Raw genomic sequence first — 17263 nt, 5'->3', positions numbered from 1 at the left:
CTATTTTGTACACACTAAAGTTAGCAGAACTTTAGCTAGGATGTAACAGCAGTGTATTCACAGGCAGTCTCTGCTTGTTGGAAGATGGCTTGATCCAAAAACAAGTTATTAGAATTGTTGATAAGAATAACTCATGCTTTGAAGTTTGGTTTTGGTGGCTGTGAGATGTACTGTGTATTATGCAATACTCGATTATCTTCTTAGTGATTATTCTATCAATAACTTTTTAGATTAATCAAATAATTGAGAAGTGTTTTTTTATATCATCGAATCACGTGAAACTATTTTCATATTTTTATTTATAATTGGCTACATTGATTAGTCTGATTAACCACTAAATCCTTATTTTATACCTACAAAATAGTGGAAATAGCCAATAGCCAGCATTTTCATGCTCACAGCGTGTCGCATCGCGATGCGTTGTGATCTTGTAGCTCTCCTATTTTCATCATTTTGAAAAAGAAATTGAAAGAAAATGTCTTTTATTGTTTTTTTCTTCTCCAAAATTGATCATTTTTTATTAAAGTCGATGACCAATATTTTTTATTATAATCGATTAAATCGATAATCGATTAGTTTGATTAAGCCCTATATCATCTGACAACCACAGTTAGGCCCACTAGTATAAAACAAATGGCTTGCAGGCGGCCTGAGTAGTAACGTCTCTCTGCCTGTGGGTGTCACTGTTGCAGATCTTCACAGTGCAGTTGTCTCTTGGGGAGCAGGTGTGGGAGGCAGAGGGCACCAGCATCAAAAAGGCCCAGCACACCACAGCCTCCAAAGCTCTGGAAGAGAGCGTCCTCCCTAGACCAGCACCCCGCTCCCCCAGAGTGGATATCAACAGCAATCCAGGTACTGAAACCACCAACCATTGCCACCCAGCACCTCACATAAACTCTATTGTAACTATAGTTTGAAGAGGGAATATTTTGTGTGTGTGTTCTTTTTAGAATGTCCTTAATTAGCATCTGAAATAAATTAAGTTAAAGGACGACTTCACCCATTTTCAACCTATCTTCATATATTAGATCCTCACTAATGCTCCAGATAAAATTGTGTAATTTTTTTTCGACTCAGTCTGTGTCTCATTAGCCTGGTAAACCCTCCCTCCGGAAATCTCATTTCCATTTGATTTCAGGAGTGAGTCTGGTCTGATCCGCCTTTCTGCAATATTGGCTGTGCTGTAGTTAGGCGGGAGTAATACCGTTGACTGACAACCCCTTCAGCCAATGATAATTTTTCCCCTTCAGCCAATCAGCAGTTCACCAGTCTTAATGTGACGCGACGGGACTTTTGAGACAGCCATACCCAAAATGGGTTGCCTTTTTCGGATACAATGGTGTCACTGCCCGCCCCTACCGGTTCTCTAAATTTTTATTTTTAAATAGGCTTTGTCATGATTAATTGACCACATATATGAAGTTAAACAACTAAATTCTATCCAAACGATATCTTATAAGTAAATTCCGTGCCTCAAAATAGAAGTTAGAGAGCTTTTTGAAGTAAAAAAATAGCGGAGAATTGGCCGCACAAGAAAAAGATGGCTGCCGTTCGTGTTTTGGGCTCACTCGAACTCGCCACCTGATTGGCCAACGTAAGCTGTCAATCACAGAACAATGAGCGACGACGCTGATAGGCTCGGCCGTTTGGCATACACAGCCAATATTGCAGAAAGGCGGATCAGGCCAGACTCACTCCTGAAATCAAATGGAAATGAGATTTCCGGAGGGAGGGTTTACCAGGCTAGTGTCTCATAGGAGGGCTGTGGACACTTCAGAAACCCGTCTGTCTACCAGTGACATCATCGTTAGGAAGCTTTTTTTTTCTTCTTCAAGATTTCAATTTTTTTATTGTCGCGAGAACAATGGCTTCCATTATAGCATGCTAACTTTCCAGGAATAGAAAGCCTGTAGTTTCTATTAGCTTGGATTCCCCATCGATGATGTCACTGTTAGACGTCTTTTAAAAGTGCTATAAGAAAATAAGATATTTTCTAACCAAAGCTATGAACTATTAGAATGATGGTTATAGTTTGACAGCATGAACTGAGAATACCATAATACCGGTGTTTTTGCATGTTTTAAACCATTGACTAGAAATGATTACTGCCAACCATTTTTTGCAAAGAAAACCTCACTTTTGGACGATAAACCCACCTTAGAATTCTCTGCTTGTCCGGTTGATATTCATACCGTCATGAGGAATCCACTGACATTTGAATTTCACTCATGAAACAATATTTTCTCCAGGGACTGTTTATCATACATTTGTGTGGGTGTCTTCAAATCAACATGTAGGAATACATGTGGTATGCTTGGCAGTAATCAATGGGCCTTAAAACATGGCTTTTATGATGTTGAAGGGAGGAAGGGATACCTTATTTTGTTTGTGTGCATAGGCGTATTTGTAAAGTGGTATCTAATTTAAACTGTGCACTTATCCAAATCCTTATTGGTTTGGAATCAAACAACATTAACACTGAAACAATTTGGATCATATCACCTCAGGCTGCTGAAGTCAGAGAAGGATGCAAAACAAGTGAAAACTTGTTCAGCATCAGCAACAACCCTCCACTTTTGCTGTTATTTTCTTTCAGAACAGGCAAGCTCAGTTTTGACAGAATAGCCATAATATCATATTTATCTTCATCTGCTGGCGTAGCAGCAGCCGGCAGGTGTTCACTGCTTGAGTCGGATGATAAAAGGTGGGATAATGAACCCTTTAGCTTCTACACAAGGTGGTCCCTGAATGTTTAACATTGAGGGAACGCATCTGTGTCATTTTTTTTTTTGCTATAACCATTATTCTATACTTTAGCTATTCAAAAATATACAAGCTCGTATATCTTCTATTTCTGAATAGTCAAAGAAATCTAAAATGACACAGATGCGTTCCCAGATTTAATGGTTTAAGAGGAGCCTATAAAATGTTGAACTTAACATTCAAAATTATGTTATTTGTCAAACATGCTCTATGATGGTGCTTGAATCAATGCACAGCACCACAGGTGGGCATAGGAAAACATTAAACAGCTGAAAAATGCACGAAGTGCTGGCGGGGGCTTTCATATGACAAGCATGACTCGCCTATATGAGGATGGCCTTGAATTCTAATACACATAGATTGGAGAGATTTGGAGCGATGCTGATAGGGACTGTCTCATTAGAGCATATAACGTGCAGGCTTGTGTTTTTTTACAACAAGTTATCATAATCAACCTTGCCTCGGCTCCCCTGCTGCCTGTGCCAGTGTGATAGTAAAGGGCCTAGTAGCCAGAGTTTAACCCATTTAGACCAGGGAAGAATCTGTGTCATTTTTAGATTTCTTTGGCCATTAAAAAATAGCAGAATATAGATCTGCTATTTTTGGAAAAACAATCGTGAAAATGTGTGCAAATCTTTGAATATATATATACATTTTGTTACTCAAATATTTGCTTCTGGGGGTCCCTGGAACAACCTATTTTGAGATGGGGGTCCACGGACAAATACATATCATTTTGGGGGTCCTTGACATGAAAAAGGTTTGAGAATCACTGATTATAGCAACATACGTTTTTTTCAAAAAATCTGTTATCTGTTAACTCTTTGACTGCCCTTGACGCGATAACGCGTCAATAGCTACTTTGTCCAGTTGGCCGTCGACGCGTTCGACGCGCTGGACGCGCGTTCATTGTTTAATCTCTGATTGCGCTATGCTGCTTAATATTCAATGTTATTTTCGAGTTCCACTTACTTCACCCACATCTGCATCCGGTTTCATGACCTGGATTCCGTTTCCGGTTTTTGATTTTTTTCCCCGGTCATTTTCGTCCAGAATAGGTAAACAAACGGTTTTTCACACGGTATAACAAACAAACGGACAGGTTCTCTTCTATAATCTATGGTCTGGGTGACGATCAGTCATCACATCGTAATTTTGGCCGATCAGACAATCTGGGACTACGTCACATCCGTTTTCATGTATTTCCCTGTCTAATCTCTCAAGAAGGGTGACAGTGACCCAACGACCTGATCAAGCTGTCATGTGCTGCTCTCTAGTGGTGTGCTGCTCTCTAGTGGCGGATTTGTGCTGTGTCTTTAAATTATGTGTCTTTAAATTATTTTCATGAAAAAAATTCAAAATATAAAAATAAAAAAACACGAAAATTGCTGGCACTGGGGGAGTACTTTATGAAAATACTCTGGCAGTCAAAGAGTTAAGACATTTGTAGAACCCCCCAGAAGCAAGTAAAAAAAAAACACTTTAAAAAAATATATATATTCAAAGATTTGGATACATTTTCACGATTTTTCAAAAATAGCAGATCTACAAGCTCATAGTGCGGCACTCGGTGCCGCGCTATGAGCTTGTATATCTGCTATTTTTGAATAGCCAAAGAAATAAAAAAATTACACAGATGCGTTTCCGGTCTTAATGGTTTAATGGGATTTAGACGACAGCCCTATGATAACTTGCGCAACTTCAAAGGAGCTGCTGGGTAAGCAAGACAAGCTGTCAGGGCACAGTCAAGTAGCTGGGGGAATTTGAGCAGTGTTCGTCTGGAGGAGAATATCTCTTTACATGGCAGCAATTGTTATGCTATGCCGTTCAGCTTGACAAGTTAATTGGTACACTGATATTGTGCTGTGCAGCTTCCATTATTTACATTGGAGTGTATTTCCTGGAGTTTGGAACAGCTGCAAATGGCTGCTGTTTTTATTTTAGAGTTTGGCAGCTGTTGGAGATGGACAGTCTCCAACATTAATATCACCATTAACATGGCCATTAAAACTGATTATAAAACTGATTATTTGGCCATTTAATATCACCCAAACTAAAAGTTTGGGTGATAAATTTGCATCTTTGTTTCTAGGTACCATATACTTAATGCATCTTTTATGTAGCCTTGACAGAAAATAGTTGATATATTGTTATAAAAAAATCACTAATAATCTAGTATATGGCTTAAAAATCCTATACTGGCAGGCAGTGTCTATATTAGCTTTAATTTCATATTGCTGTAAGAAATATTATTTAGCTCTGTAGATTTTGGAGTCCTGTATGATTTAGTGACGACGACACAGTAATATGGCATTGTGCGGATAATATACTGTATACTTTAAACAGATCTATAAGCTCCCAACGCGTCATGACTCATAATGCAACCCATTGTGAGCTTGTAGATCTGCTATTTCTGATTTTTTTTTAAAGGGGGCATAAGTTATTAAAACCAGGAAACGACAACACTTATGCCATGTTATGATATCCAAAATCCCAGACGATATCTAGTCTCATATTACGATATCAATATAATATGTGCTACTGAAATATGGACAGTAAGGATGCACTAATATATCGGCCATACATTATATCGGTATTGGCTAATATTTGCCTCGTTGGCTGCCATAGGCATATCTGCAGATAAGTTGACATTCACCGATGGATGCTGAAGCCGATGTTTATCTGTTGCTGTCATGCATTAATATTGCCTATGTTGGTTATTTGCAGCCTACCAAGCTGCAGATCCGGAGCAGTTATTTTTTTTATAAAGATGTATTTGTTTCTCTGGTGGCACAAAAGGGGGAGTGGATAACAACAAAAACAAAATAGGCAGATATCAGCCAAATAGATATTTTATTGGCCCAGAATTTCCATATCGGTGCATCCCCAATGGATCGTAAATGTTTATATTATATACTGTATAAATGTCAGTGGTCTTCCTTTTTTACCTTTGCTTGTTCATCTTCATCGTCACACTTACCTAGGGCTGTCAACGATGGTGACATTTTACTTGATTTAATGTGTATTTTTGCATAACATTGGAACATATCAATAAAACTTACATTTCTGTAGTTTCTTTTAGACTTTGTAAAGAAAGCTCAAAACTCGTCGCATCGTGATGCGTTGTAAGCTCGTAGAGCTGCTATTTTATATAAATGTATGAACAATTTCCAACAGATGCATTTTATACACATGAATGGAAACGATTCTTATTACAGATTATCACGATCATCTCACATAATTGTGAACAATTATGTAATAATTGTGACAGGCCTCGCACCACCTTGGTTTTAATCTCTGATACGTACTGAATGTGCACACCCAGGCAGTATAACCCCCACCGTGGAGCTGAATGGTCTGGCCATGAAGAGAGGGGAGCCAGCCATCTACAGGCCCTTGGACCCCAAGCCCATGCCCAACTACAGAGCCAACTACAACTTCCGAGGGATGTTCAACCAAAGGTGAGGAGGTCCCTTAGTTCTCTAGTTTCCATTAACCCATTCAATCCGGGATCTACAGTACAAATGTCTTCTAAATCCTAAAAACAGGTTTCTGAAAACCGTATGTTGCTATAATATCAGTGGTGCTCAAACTTTTTCATGTCAAGGACCACCCAAAATGATATGTATTTGGCCGCCGACCCCCATCTCAAAATAGTTTGTTTCAGGGACCCCCCCAGAAGTAAAGATTTGAGTTAAAAATGTTAGCTTTAAAAAAATATATATATATTCAAAGATTTGCACACATTTTAACGATCTTTCAAAAATAGCAGATCTACCAGCTCATAGCGCGGCACTCGGTGAAGCGCTATGAGCTTGTAGATCTGCTATTTTTGAATAGCCAAAGTATAAAAAGAATGGTTATAGCTCAAATCTAAAATGACACAGATGCGTTCCCGGATTGAATGGGTTAAAACACAGCGCTTATACAGTACATCTTGAATGTGGCTAATTGCTTGAACAGCTACAGTGAGGTATTTGTAGCATCATTACATGGTCCGAGCTGTGGTCAAATTGACATAATTGTACATATTCTGCCTGTTTTTATTTTTTTACCAGGTGCTCGAAGAGCGCCTGAGTCTACTAACAGTCAGACTAATCATCATCATTCGACACCTAGTTGACACCTAGTCGACACCTATTCATCATTGGCTGTCCTGGCTGTCCTTCACTCCTTTAAGCAAATGGGGACACTTCCCCTTCGGCCCCTCCTTTAAGCCAATGGGGAGACGGCCCGTCCTCCGCAGTAACCGCCCTCCGCTCCCCTCATTCACACTGCAACAGTTGCAGACAGTGCAAGTTGCACTGCTAGCTTAGCCTAAATGCTAGCGTGCTTCATTAGACATAGTTTGGCTATTAAGTTATTATTTGGCCATGTTCACACTGATTTTAATCTTCGCTATTGTTGGGAAGACCCATGTAGTGTCTAAAAATGTTGCCACCACTTATATAAAAAACATTATCAGCGTTTACCATCGCATATTCAATGTTGCCAGGTTTAGCGAGAAACAAGCAATCCGAAAAACAAGTAATCAGGTCTATGAAAACAATCACACACACACACACACACACACACACACACACACACACACACACACACACACACACACACACACACACACACACACACACACACACACACACACACACACACACAGAGCACCTGGTAGAATATGACGTTTGTCATTTCGTTCTTGTTTCTTTTTCTTTTAACAACAGTTCAATACTTTTAACAGTTACTTTTGACAATTGGATTATATTGGTTTATAATGGGTGTTAAACCCATCTTTGAAGCTCCAAGAGGCCTAAATACTATATAACAGTGTGCATTTTGAAATATCTCTTTCATTAGGGAAGAGGATATCTCCTTTTTATGAGTCCATAACTCCCAACCCAAACCACAGTATGTTCTAATATTGGACTCCATAAATAAGTTCATCCTCTTGTCCATTCAGACTTTGATGTAATTCATGATCTCTGTCCTGTATTCATGCTCGTGTCATTGTCTTTTGATGCTTTAAAAGCGGGCCGTGGTCTCTTTGATCCCACTGACCCAGATGTGCTGTCTGTGCGTGTCAGACGTGTGTGTGCCCCTCCATATGTTTTCTAAACAAATGAATGTGGTGCCCTCGCGGGGTCCCATCGCGCTCCATCTCTGTCGACTCCCCCCCCCCCCCCCTTTCCTGCATTGCCAGAGCCACCCAGCTATTTCCAAAACGCCATAAAAACGCCACACAGTTCCGATTAATGATCCCCTCTACCCCTGGTGAAGGAATGTGGAGAGAAGATGGCGCCTTTGCTTTATTTACGCTAGACCATGTGCTGCCCTCCTCACACACACACACACACACACACACACACACACACACACACACACACACACACACACAAAATCCAGGTACACCTTGCATGGTGGGAGGTCATTTTAATAGGCGGTAGAGGTAACGTTAAGAGTACGCCAGAAGAGATCCATCACAAAGACAAAAACAGGTGTGAATTTATCCTGCTAGTTTTTAGGTTGACCACTGCATTTTACTACTATTTTATAGTTACACCAGTAGTGTAAATATTATTATATTACGTATAAGTATAAGGGAGGCAAGGTGTGAAAATCAATCGAGGTTGGCTGTCTGAAGTTGGACTGTGTTGTTCAAGGGGCCCAGTCTCCCCCATCAGTCCTGGGGACATGACAAAATTATTGTTGTGATTAGTTTTTTTCCTGGTTAGTTTCATTAATGCCCTCCAGATGGCAGTGTCTCCTCATTTCTTTCATAATAACAGCGTTATAGAAGTGCTTGTGTAAGGTGATTGAGCACCCATTTTGTAACAAGCAAGTTATGAATGTGGTGAATTTCTATGCAGGTGCTAGTTGCTTTTTTACTGCAGTACAGTTTGTAGCAATTTTGTTTGATTATGCATCAACATGGAGGCCAAGACACACTGAAAAATATCAACATAACACCCTCCAAATTATATTCTGATAAACATTATCATGCTATGACTGGTGTGTGTGTGTGTGTGTGTGTGTGTGTGTCTGTGTGCGCACGCACGCGGCCACGCGCGTCTGTGTGTGTGACCAGAGTTAGTTCGATCACATTGCAGCTGTGTCTCGTTTCCGGGTAGGTGAGCTATGTTAGCGGACAGCGCCAGCATCTGGCTTGCATCTTCCCACAGTTTGATCCATGCAAGAACAAACATACGATGAGAGACGAACGCCTTTCGAGGAGAAAAGAGTGAAATCCGTTTTCCCAGCCCGTCCGTCCGTCAATGTCACCTGTCACATCGATGAGCGCCTCCACAGGGCTGACAGGCAGCAGCACACCCCACTTGGTCCATTTTGTTTGCTTACATCACTTTGGTGCAGAGGCTTATATCACCTTGGGACTGAAGAGAAAAAGAAAGAAAGGGAGGGAGGAAAGGAAAGGAAAGGAAAGAAAGACAGCCAGAGAGAGAGAGAGCTGTGCCAGAAACGCAGCAGAGCCATAGACGGACTCGCTTATATCATCCCAAGGTTACTGGTGTTTTCGCAAGGTCCCCCGTCGCTCACTCTCAACGAGCCCTGCATAAATGAAAAGGGAGACCCGCTGGATCACAGTCTCTTCTCTTTGATGACCTACCGTGGCTGGGGAGTGACGGGCCATATCCACCATCGGTCTCCTTAATGGCGCTGGAGGGAAGCGAAAGGTGTCCACATGCCCATGTCCTCATCCTGTTATGATGTATAAGAGTGATCTGGAGTCATGTTGATGGAGGATGTTATCATTAAAAGGCCGGCCCCGCTCTGATTCATCAGCCCCCTAATCACCGCCAAGAACAGTATTGATTGATTCAGAAAGCGCTCTGATGAGGAATATGGCAATAATATGAAACATTCATTCATCAGCGTCTTAATGAATCTTATTTATGGTGAAGGCCCTGTGCATAATTTCTTACCAGCCAAGTCCTGTCCATTGCCCCCCCCCCCCACACCCCATGCCCCCCCCGACCTGCTTTTATTCAGCGGTTCATTTGTGCGATCGCTCGATCACTCCATTGTCCTGCCCTCAACTCGCGTCGATTCTCCGAGCGACGGAAGCATTTTGGAACCGATTGGCCGTTTTGAATCCTAGGATGCTGAGAAGAGAGCGTTGTAGTGTAGGGATCTGTTTTGAAAACAGCACATGGAAATGCAATCCAAATACAACGAAGCATGATCTCCGAGTAAGGAAAACACACACATTATCAAGATGTAAAACATGCGGTTACATCAGCCCCCGTCGGAGTGGGGCGCTGACTCCTGTGTTGTCATTGGAGCACCTGATTCCGGTGACTCATTCCAAACTTTCTCCACACACCGTCCACAGCACTCCCAGTATTCCCTGCTGTTCCTATCTCGGGGGGGGAGGGGAGGGGGTTGGGGGGGTGGGGGGGTTGTCTGCATCCTGCACTCTGTCAGAGTTGGAATTTGGATAGACCCTTTCCCTGTTGGAGCGGCGTGCAGCCGCCCACCTCCACTCGGCGCCTCATTTGTGTATGACAGTAACATTATGTCAGCTGGAATAACAGCAGGCTGAGTGACTTGGGGGGGGTGCTCCGCCGTGTGACATTTCCTCCTGTGATGATGGTGTGATACCGACTAAGGCCGGGCCGTGGGTAGTCCCACCGTCCCATTACGAAACAAAGGAAGACAGGCCCAGGGTTCCACTCCGCCCCAAACAGCGTGCCGGAGAGGGCCGGCCCTGGAAACGTGCGTCACCGACAGCCCACAGTTTCAGACAACATCAGTATGCCGCTACGGTTCATCTGTTTACGTTGTGACAAAGACAGCAGATGCGGGGGCGGGGGATGTTGGATCGTCACATGGGTCCATCTTCTCAATGGTCCTGCTTTATCAACCCATCAATTGAATGTTTGTTTAACGTTCCACATGTGTTCCAGATTGTGGCTAGTGTTGCTTTTAGACAAATCATGGATGCGCGGGCTAATAAAACAAACTCTTTTGTTATTCTGCGTATGACTGAGTGTTGAAGCTGTATTTACGCAGATCTGGGGCTATAATTCAGCACAGTTCGTTCTTCCATGTAACCCTTCTGTTTATCAAGAGCATCGTGTTTTCCTTATCCTAAGACAAATAAAAAGTAGCCTTTTGTCACATTGACTGGCATTCGATTTGAATTAAGTAGTCATTCCAGCATTATACTTTTTTTTACAGTGTCTCTGGAGGGATTCATGTTTTTTCTTTTCCTCTTTATCATCAGATTTGTAGTAGCTTATTTGACAAAATCAGAATGGAAAATGAAGTACCCCAGGTCTCTTCAGGGGCGATGGGCTAACAAGTGGGCGCAATCCCGCGAAACTGTAGCATTTCACGCACACCCATCCTGTCCTCTGCCACAGTTGAAATGTGGACTTTATTCTACGGGCGACACAGCGCCTGTCTGTAGAGAGTATGCAGATGCGCCACTTTTCCACCAGGACACACCCCCCTCATCTAGACTGAGTGTAAAAAACATTGAGCAGCATGGAACATTGGAGTTTGGAAGCGCTCGTTGGAAATCACTCAACGGTCCTGCCTTACCACCTGTTTCTAAATTGCACATAATGCAGGAGGCAGCAGGACGTTGCGTTATTGAAAACGAGCGCTTCCAAACTCTGACACTTAGAAAAATAATCACCTGCACGGAATTTATTGACAGAAAGTAGCTCATAACATGTCTACGATGGATTTTTATGAAACTAACTTTGCAGATGGAAAGAGGATAATTCAAGCTTTCCGTACCGCTGCCATGTTGGCGAGTTTAATGTCGTTTAATACAATCAGATAGGACCTTTCTGTTTGGATGTATGGGCTGTCAAGGCCAGAAATTAGTTTTTTGTCCACATAACTTTTGGGTACGATGATGTCACACGCATAGCCTCTGTATTCCCAAACAAAAAGGCTAATCCACACAGTTCGACCCTGTGGTTCTAAGTGGGTATGCAGGGGTAGTGTCGCTCCCCATGTGAAAGACCTTTAAATGTAGGTAGAATCAATGACTGTCCCTACAGGTGCTTTAGTTAAGGTGTGTGTACTATGCACCTTAAACCAATTTACCAATGCTTAGAGAAAGCATATATTTTAATAACAGAAGTGTGTGATTGCTGTACAAAGATGAGAACCCACACACGCAGTGTACACTGTCATCTACTACACGGTACATTTCCACTTTCCAACCTACTGTAGCAGTTCATGCGCACATGTCAATATTCAATGTTTTCTCTCATCTCTACCTTTTTATAGAGGTATTAGGTATCCACTAAGTTGCTCTTTACACGCACACTTTCTTTCTCTTTCCATCTGTCTTTTCTCAAGTTTATTTTTTCATATTCCTTTCGCCTGTGGTGGGGCTCAAGAATCTCATATAGCTTTAATCTGGAACACGGTACGCTCCTTTGTCCACTTAGCATTCTACGGATATATCTCCATCCCATGTTCACCACTGCCCAGACCAACGGGGACTGACTGCCAAAGCTCACAATTTTAATGGAGACTTCAGTTCACAGGAAGAAGATTTTATTGGACTTTTTTCTTTCGTCATCACGCGGGACAAAGCGTCTTCTTAGATCAGTGAATCAGATGCATTCAGTCAGATAAACTGCAACGGGCACCAGGCCAGAATCTAGCTATATCTGTCCAAATAGTACAAATGGGTGTAAACTCATAAAGTAATGTTTTATTGAGTGGAGGGGAAAGGGGGGGGCATGGAGGAATGGAACACTGGTCCAGCATAAACAAACGCTTTGGACGGTGTGCAAAAGTGAGGGGTACTCAATGACACCAGAACACTATCCCTCTCCTCTCCTCTACTCTCCTCTCCTCCCAATGCTAGCACTGAAGCTGATTACATCAAATGAAAGCTCCTTCCTTTATCCTGTGCCATGTATGTCAGGGTCAGTCAGAGATAAAGGGGGCTTCAGTGAAAAGAATCCCCCCCCCCAGACTAGAGGGATAAACTCTCCCTTATCTTTTAACTCTCCTCTGAGTCAGAGTTACTGATTCACAGCAGAGTAGAGCAAACTTTTTACTGGAATAGTTGGATTCAGTGGAATAACCCTGATTTTCTGTTTCAGTTTTATTCCGGGGAATTTTCATTCGGGGGTCTTTGCCCCCTACGCGGCATTTACGGCTAAGCGATGAATGTCTGACAAGAGAATAATAGGCTTGACATTTCTTAGAAAGGTAGGGCAACAGATAAGGGATGACTTCAGATATTTACATACTAGTCATTATCAAGACAACTTTATCAGTTGGTTTTAAAAAAACAAAATGAGACAGCTGAAAAAGCAGCTGTTCCGGTATGAAGAATTATGACAACATGAGTGGAGGAAATTAGCTAGTTGTATGAAGAGCCTTCTATTGGAGAGTTGCGTCAATGAGGGGGCAGAAACGGCGCCGGTCACGTGGTTCATGTAAACTCGAAATAGTGACAAACGCTCATAGAATCCAGTGCATTCCGTAAACTTCCAGTAAGTCGCTTGTTGATATTAGTGGTTGGTTGCGTTTTTTTGGGCTTGTTTCTAAAGTGTAGTTGCTTATTTGGGCTTGCTTCCTGATGTTGTTTAAACCAGTGGTTCCAATATTTTGTCAGGTCAAGGACTCCCAGATTAATGTGTAATTGTCCACGGACTCCCATCTGAAAATGTTTTGTGCTTTTTCTCATAATTTCAACCGTGGCGGGTTGTGAGCTTGTAGATCTGCTATTTTCAAATAGTATAAGTGGTAAAACTTAGCCTAGTCGCATGCAAGCTGCATACTCACTGATACCATGGTATACTTTATCTCTGACATCATGCATACTTACTGACACCATGGTATAAACTATACTTTATCTCTGACATCATGCATACTCACTGACACCATGGTATATACGTTATCTGAAATTGCGGTTTTACAGTTCACATAACTGCCTGTATTTAGAGGGGGAAAAGGGCATTTTATCACAAAAATCTACTTTATTAGTCGATAAAATGTGACTAGCGTTTTCTCTATCGAGAGGAGGAAACATGATTGTCTATCAGAAAGGTTTTATTAGTAAAAGCGTAAAGAGAGAAAAGCAGAGGAGTTTAATAGTCTGAGCCTCCGTAAATGTTAAGCCGAGTCAGGCCCGTTTATCCCAAACAAATGGATAATATTTCTACAACAAATGCCATGGCGGTTAGTTGCCGGGTATGGGTTGTTAACAAAGCAGCTACTTGCTCCCTTCTAATGAAAGCGATTAAACAGCAGGTAATAATATCAGTAATGAGGACAGGACGGCAGGGTCTGATGTAGCCTGGTCACTGGCCAGCCGTTCCCCTTAATCTGTGCCAAGTCTAAACAGTTGGCACCAGAAGAGCACAAAGGTTAAGAAAGTTTTTTAGCTCTATGAATGTCATGTCATTGAACACAGTGTGCCTTGGTCTCATTTTATCCACTGATGTGATGTTCTTTGCTCGAGGCTTCAGACGGTCTCATGCCACATGCGGCGCGGGCACGTCTTTGTCGATAAGATCAAAAGGATGTACCGTTCTCTGGTGGTTGTTTTTCTGACACGGTCCAGCTTTCTAGGTGCTCTTTACCGATAAACCGTCACCGATAAATGTAATCTCTGTGCCCAGAAATCAGTCATTTTGTGCCCTGTGGCATTTTGCCTGTCAGTTACCGTACTGTACAGCCAATTAACAGCTCTAGATTTTGGATGTAATTCTTTGTGGAGCTAGCGTTGCGTTGCTAATGACTCGGTGAGCCTACACAAGCAAGGGGAGGGCTTGCGTAGGGCTGCAGTTGTTTTATGTGATTTACAGTGGTTTTTACTGGGGTGCACAGTGTCTGCGAAGCATCGTGAGCTTGCAGATCTGCTATTTGCGTTGCGTAACGCTGGCAAGCCACTAAGTATGAATCAGGCATTGCCTTATTGTGAGCGAGGCTTGGAAGATGGGTATAGGGAAACAACACACTGATTACAGTGCTTGGATAAGGGAGGGGAGCTTTAATCTCATGTTTAAAATGGAAACCATAACAAACACTTACACAGAACATGGACAATTTAATTAAAATAAGTTATGAAAGTTTTTTTTCCCCCTCCCCCTTGTGAACTGGTCAGCCGTGCTTGATAATTGGCTGTGGTTTGTAAAGACAATGATAAGAGCAGTCTAGATGAGACACCAGTGAAACAGATCAGATGGAGACAGAGTTATTGTACCTTAAGTTGCCAGAATTTCATTTAAAAGTTGTATAAAGGTTTGGTCAAACTAAAATGGCAATAGAATATGTCACCGTCGAAGGGTTAGGCTTGTTTATCAGGCAGTTCGTCCCACATTATTGGTCATTGAGTGAATACTTTTAAATGACCATACTGCTGTCAATACTGTGAATGTTATTGTCTATTTACAGCTTTGACTATTTGTTATACGTAAGCATTTCAGCAAATGTATTCATACATTCATATATTTATTCTCTCTCTCTCTCTCTCTCTCTCTCTCTCTCTCTCTCTCTCTCTCTCTCTCTCTCTCTCTCTCTCTCTCTCTCTCTCTCTTTCTTAATATGTCGTAAATATCTTAGAATATCTGAGTTTTGCATAGTCAGTTGAGAAGTGTGTCTTCCTCCACACAACCAGCAGCAGTGGTGGACAAATACTCAAAGATCAGGGGTCTTCAACAGGGGGTCACCTGTGTTTTACCAATTATTTGGGGGCCCACTTGCAATACCCTCACGGCCCAGCAGTGGGTCCCGGGCCACAGGTTGAGAACCACTGGCCCATAACAAAGTTGGAGTTCTCTTCCTGCATTGTAAACGCATCACATGTCTGCTGGTAGAGTGTTTGCTTTAGAGTGCTGTTCTTGTGAGGAATAATTCGAACCCTTGTCTCTGAAGGGGAGAGTCTTATAACCCTGCTGCTGGCCTCTCTCTGGGAAACATGGCAGAACACACACACACACACACACACACACACACACACACACACACACACACACACACACACACACACACGGATGGATGGATGTCAAACCAATTTCTCATTAAAAATAACATTTTCTACTTCTGGTAACGCATCTACAAATGTCTTCTAAATCCTAACAGTTTTCTGAAAACCATCAGTGGGTTTTCAAACTTTTTCATGTCAAGGACCCCCAAAATTATATGTATTTGGTTGCGGACCCCATCTTAAAATTATATGTATTTGGTTGTGGACCCCCATCTTAAAATGTTTTCCAGGGACCCCCCCCAGAAGCAAAGATTTGAGTTACAAATGGTCGCTTTAAAAAAAAAAAATTCAAAGATTTGCAAAAATAGCAGATCTACAACCTCATAGCGTGGCACTCTGTGCTATGCATATCTGCTATTTTTTAATAGCCAAAGCATAGAATAATGGCTATAGCTAAAATCTAAAATGAGTTCCTGGATTTAATGGGTTAACCTGCTGTCCCAACCTAACCCCAACTACAATGTAAAGACCTAACCTTAAACTCTAAATCCCTAAACTCTAAATCCACTTGAACTAACTTTAATCCCGAACCCTACATCCTAACTCCAACTGAATCTTCTCACGATACTAATACCGTGAGAACCGTAAAAAGAGTTCCAGGAAAATGAATTTGTCAAACTATCCTGTACTTGTGTGGGTACATTCAGTTCTTTTCTATATATTTTTTAAAGACATTTGTTGGGCTTTTTGCCTTTATTGATAAGAGTGGAGGTAGACCGGAAACGAAAAGAGAGAGAGAGACAGGGAGTGACATACAGCAAAGTTCGTCGGGAACGGGACTCGAACCCACGATGCGCTGTCAGGGTGCATCAGGAGCCTAGGTGCCTGGACCGCTAGGCCGGCCTGGGCCTGGTGCATTCAGTTCTTAAAGAACAGTAAGACTTGTATGTACACACATGCACATTTTCACTCCATGGAAGTTGATTCTGCCCATGAGGTTTCGTCTATATCAAATATTTTCTAACCTGGCCTGGACCGCCGGCGTAGTGGTCCAGGCACCTAGGCTCAATGGGGCCTGACAGCGTGTCGCGGGTTCGAGTCCCGATCCCGAGGACTGAACCTACGTACTGTATATCTAAATGTATATACTAAACTAGAGGTATTACATAATCATCAGTTTGTCGTTACATGTACTCACTCTCTCTCGCTCTTTCTCTCTCTGGGAACAGTTGTGCGCTTAAATGCGTGACTGTTCGCCAAATTTCAATGAGAATACAAAAAAAAAAAATATCGTGAAGATGTGAGCAAATCTTTTAAAATATATTTTTTTATTTGGGTGGTTGGGTGGAAGTTTTTTTTTAGGATTTAGAAGACATTTGTATAATCCCCAGAAGCAAAGATTTGAGTTACAAAATTTCGCTTTAAAAAACATATATATTCAAAGATTTGCACACATTTTCACAAATTGTTTAAAAAAAATAGCAGATCTACAAGCTCATGGCACGGCACTCTGTGACACGCTATGAGCTTGAATGTCTGCTATTTTTAAATAGCCAAAGAAATCCAAAAATGACACAG

At 41.9% G+C, this 17263-nt stretch overlaps 1 protein-coding gene across 2 annotated transcripts in view; it reads left to right on the top strand.

Annotated features, from left to right (window-relative positions):
- The window catches only part of stau2 (staufen double-stranded RNA binding protein 2), a 126037-nt gene that overhangs the window by 4120 nt on the left and 104654 nt on the right, over positions 1–17263 (top strand). The window contains exons 4-5 of one of the 2 annotated variants that reach the window (XM_080417832.1): positions 726–852; positions 6089–6224. In XM_080417832.1, the coding sequence (XP_080273958.1) occupies positions 726–852; positions 6089–6224 (263 nt within the window). Of the gene's footprint in view, positions 1–692; positions 853–6088; positions 6225–17263 lie in introns of both variants that reach the window. The other variant, XM_080417831.1, reaches the window with a different exon arrangement.

Source organism: Gymnoscopelus braueri (assembly GCF_963280865.1).
Source record: "Gymnoscopelus braueri genome assembly, chromosome: 21".
Classification (NCBI taxonomy): domain Eukaryota; kingdom Metazoa; phylum Chordata; class Actinopteri; order Myctophiformes; family Myctophidae; genus Gymnoscopelus; species Gymnoscopelus braueri.
This window is presented reverse-complemented; position numbering and strand designations above follow the sequence as displayed.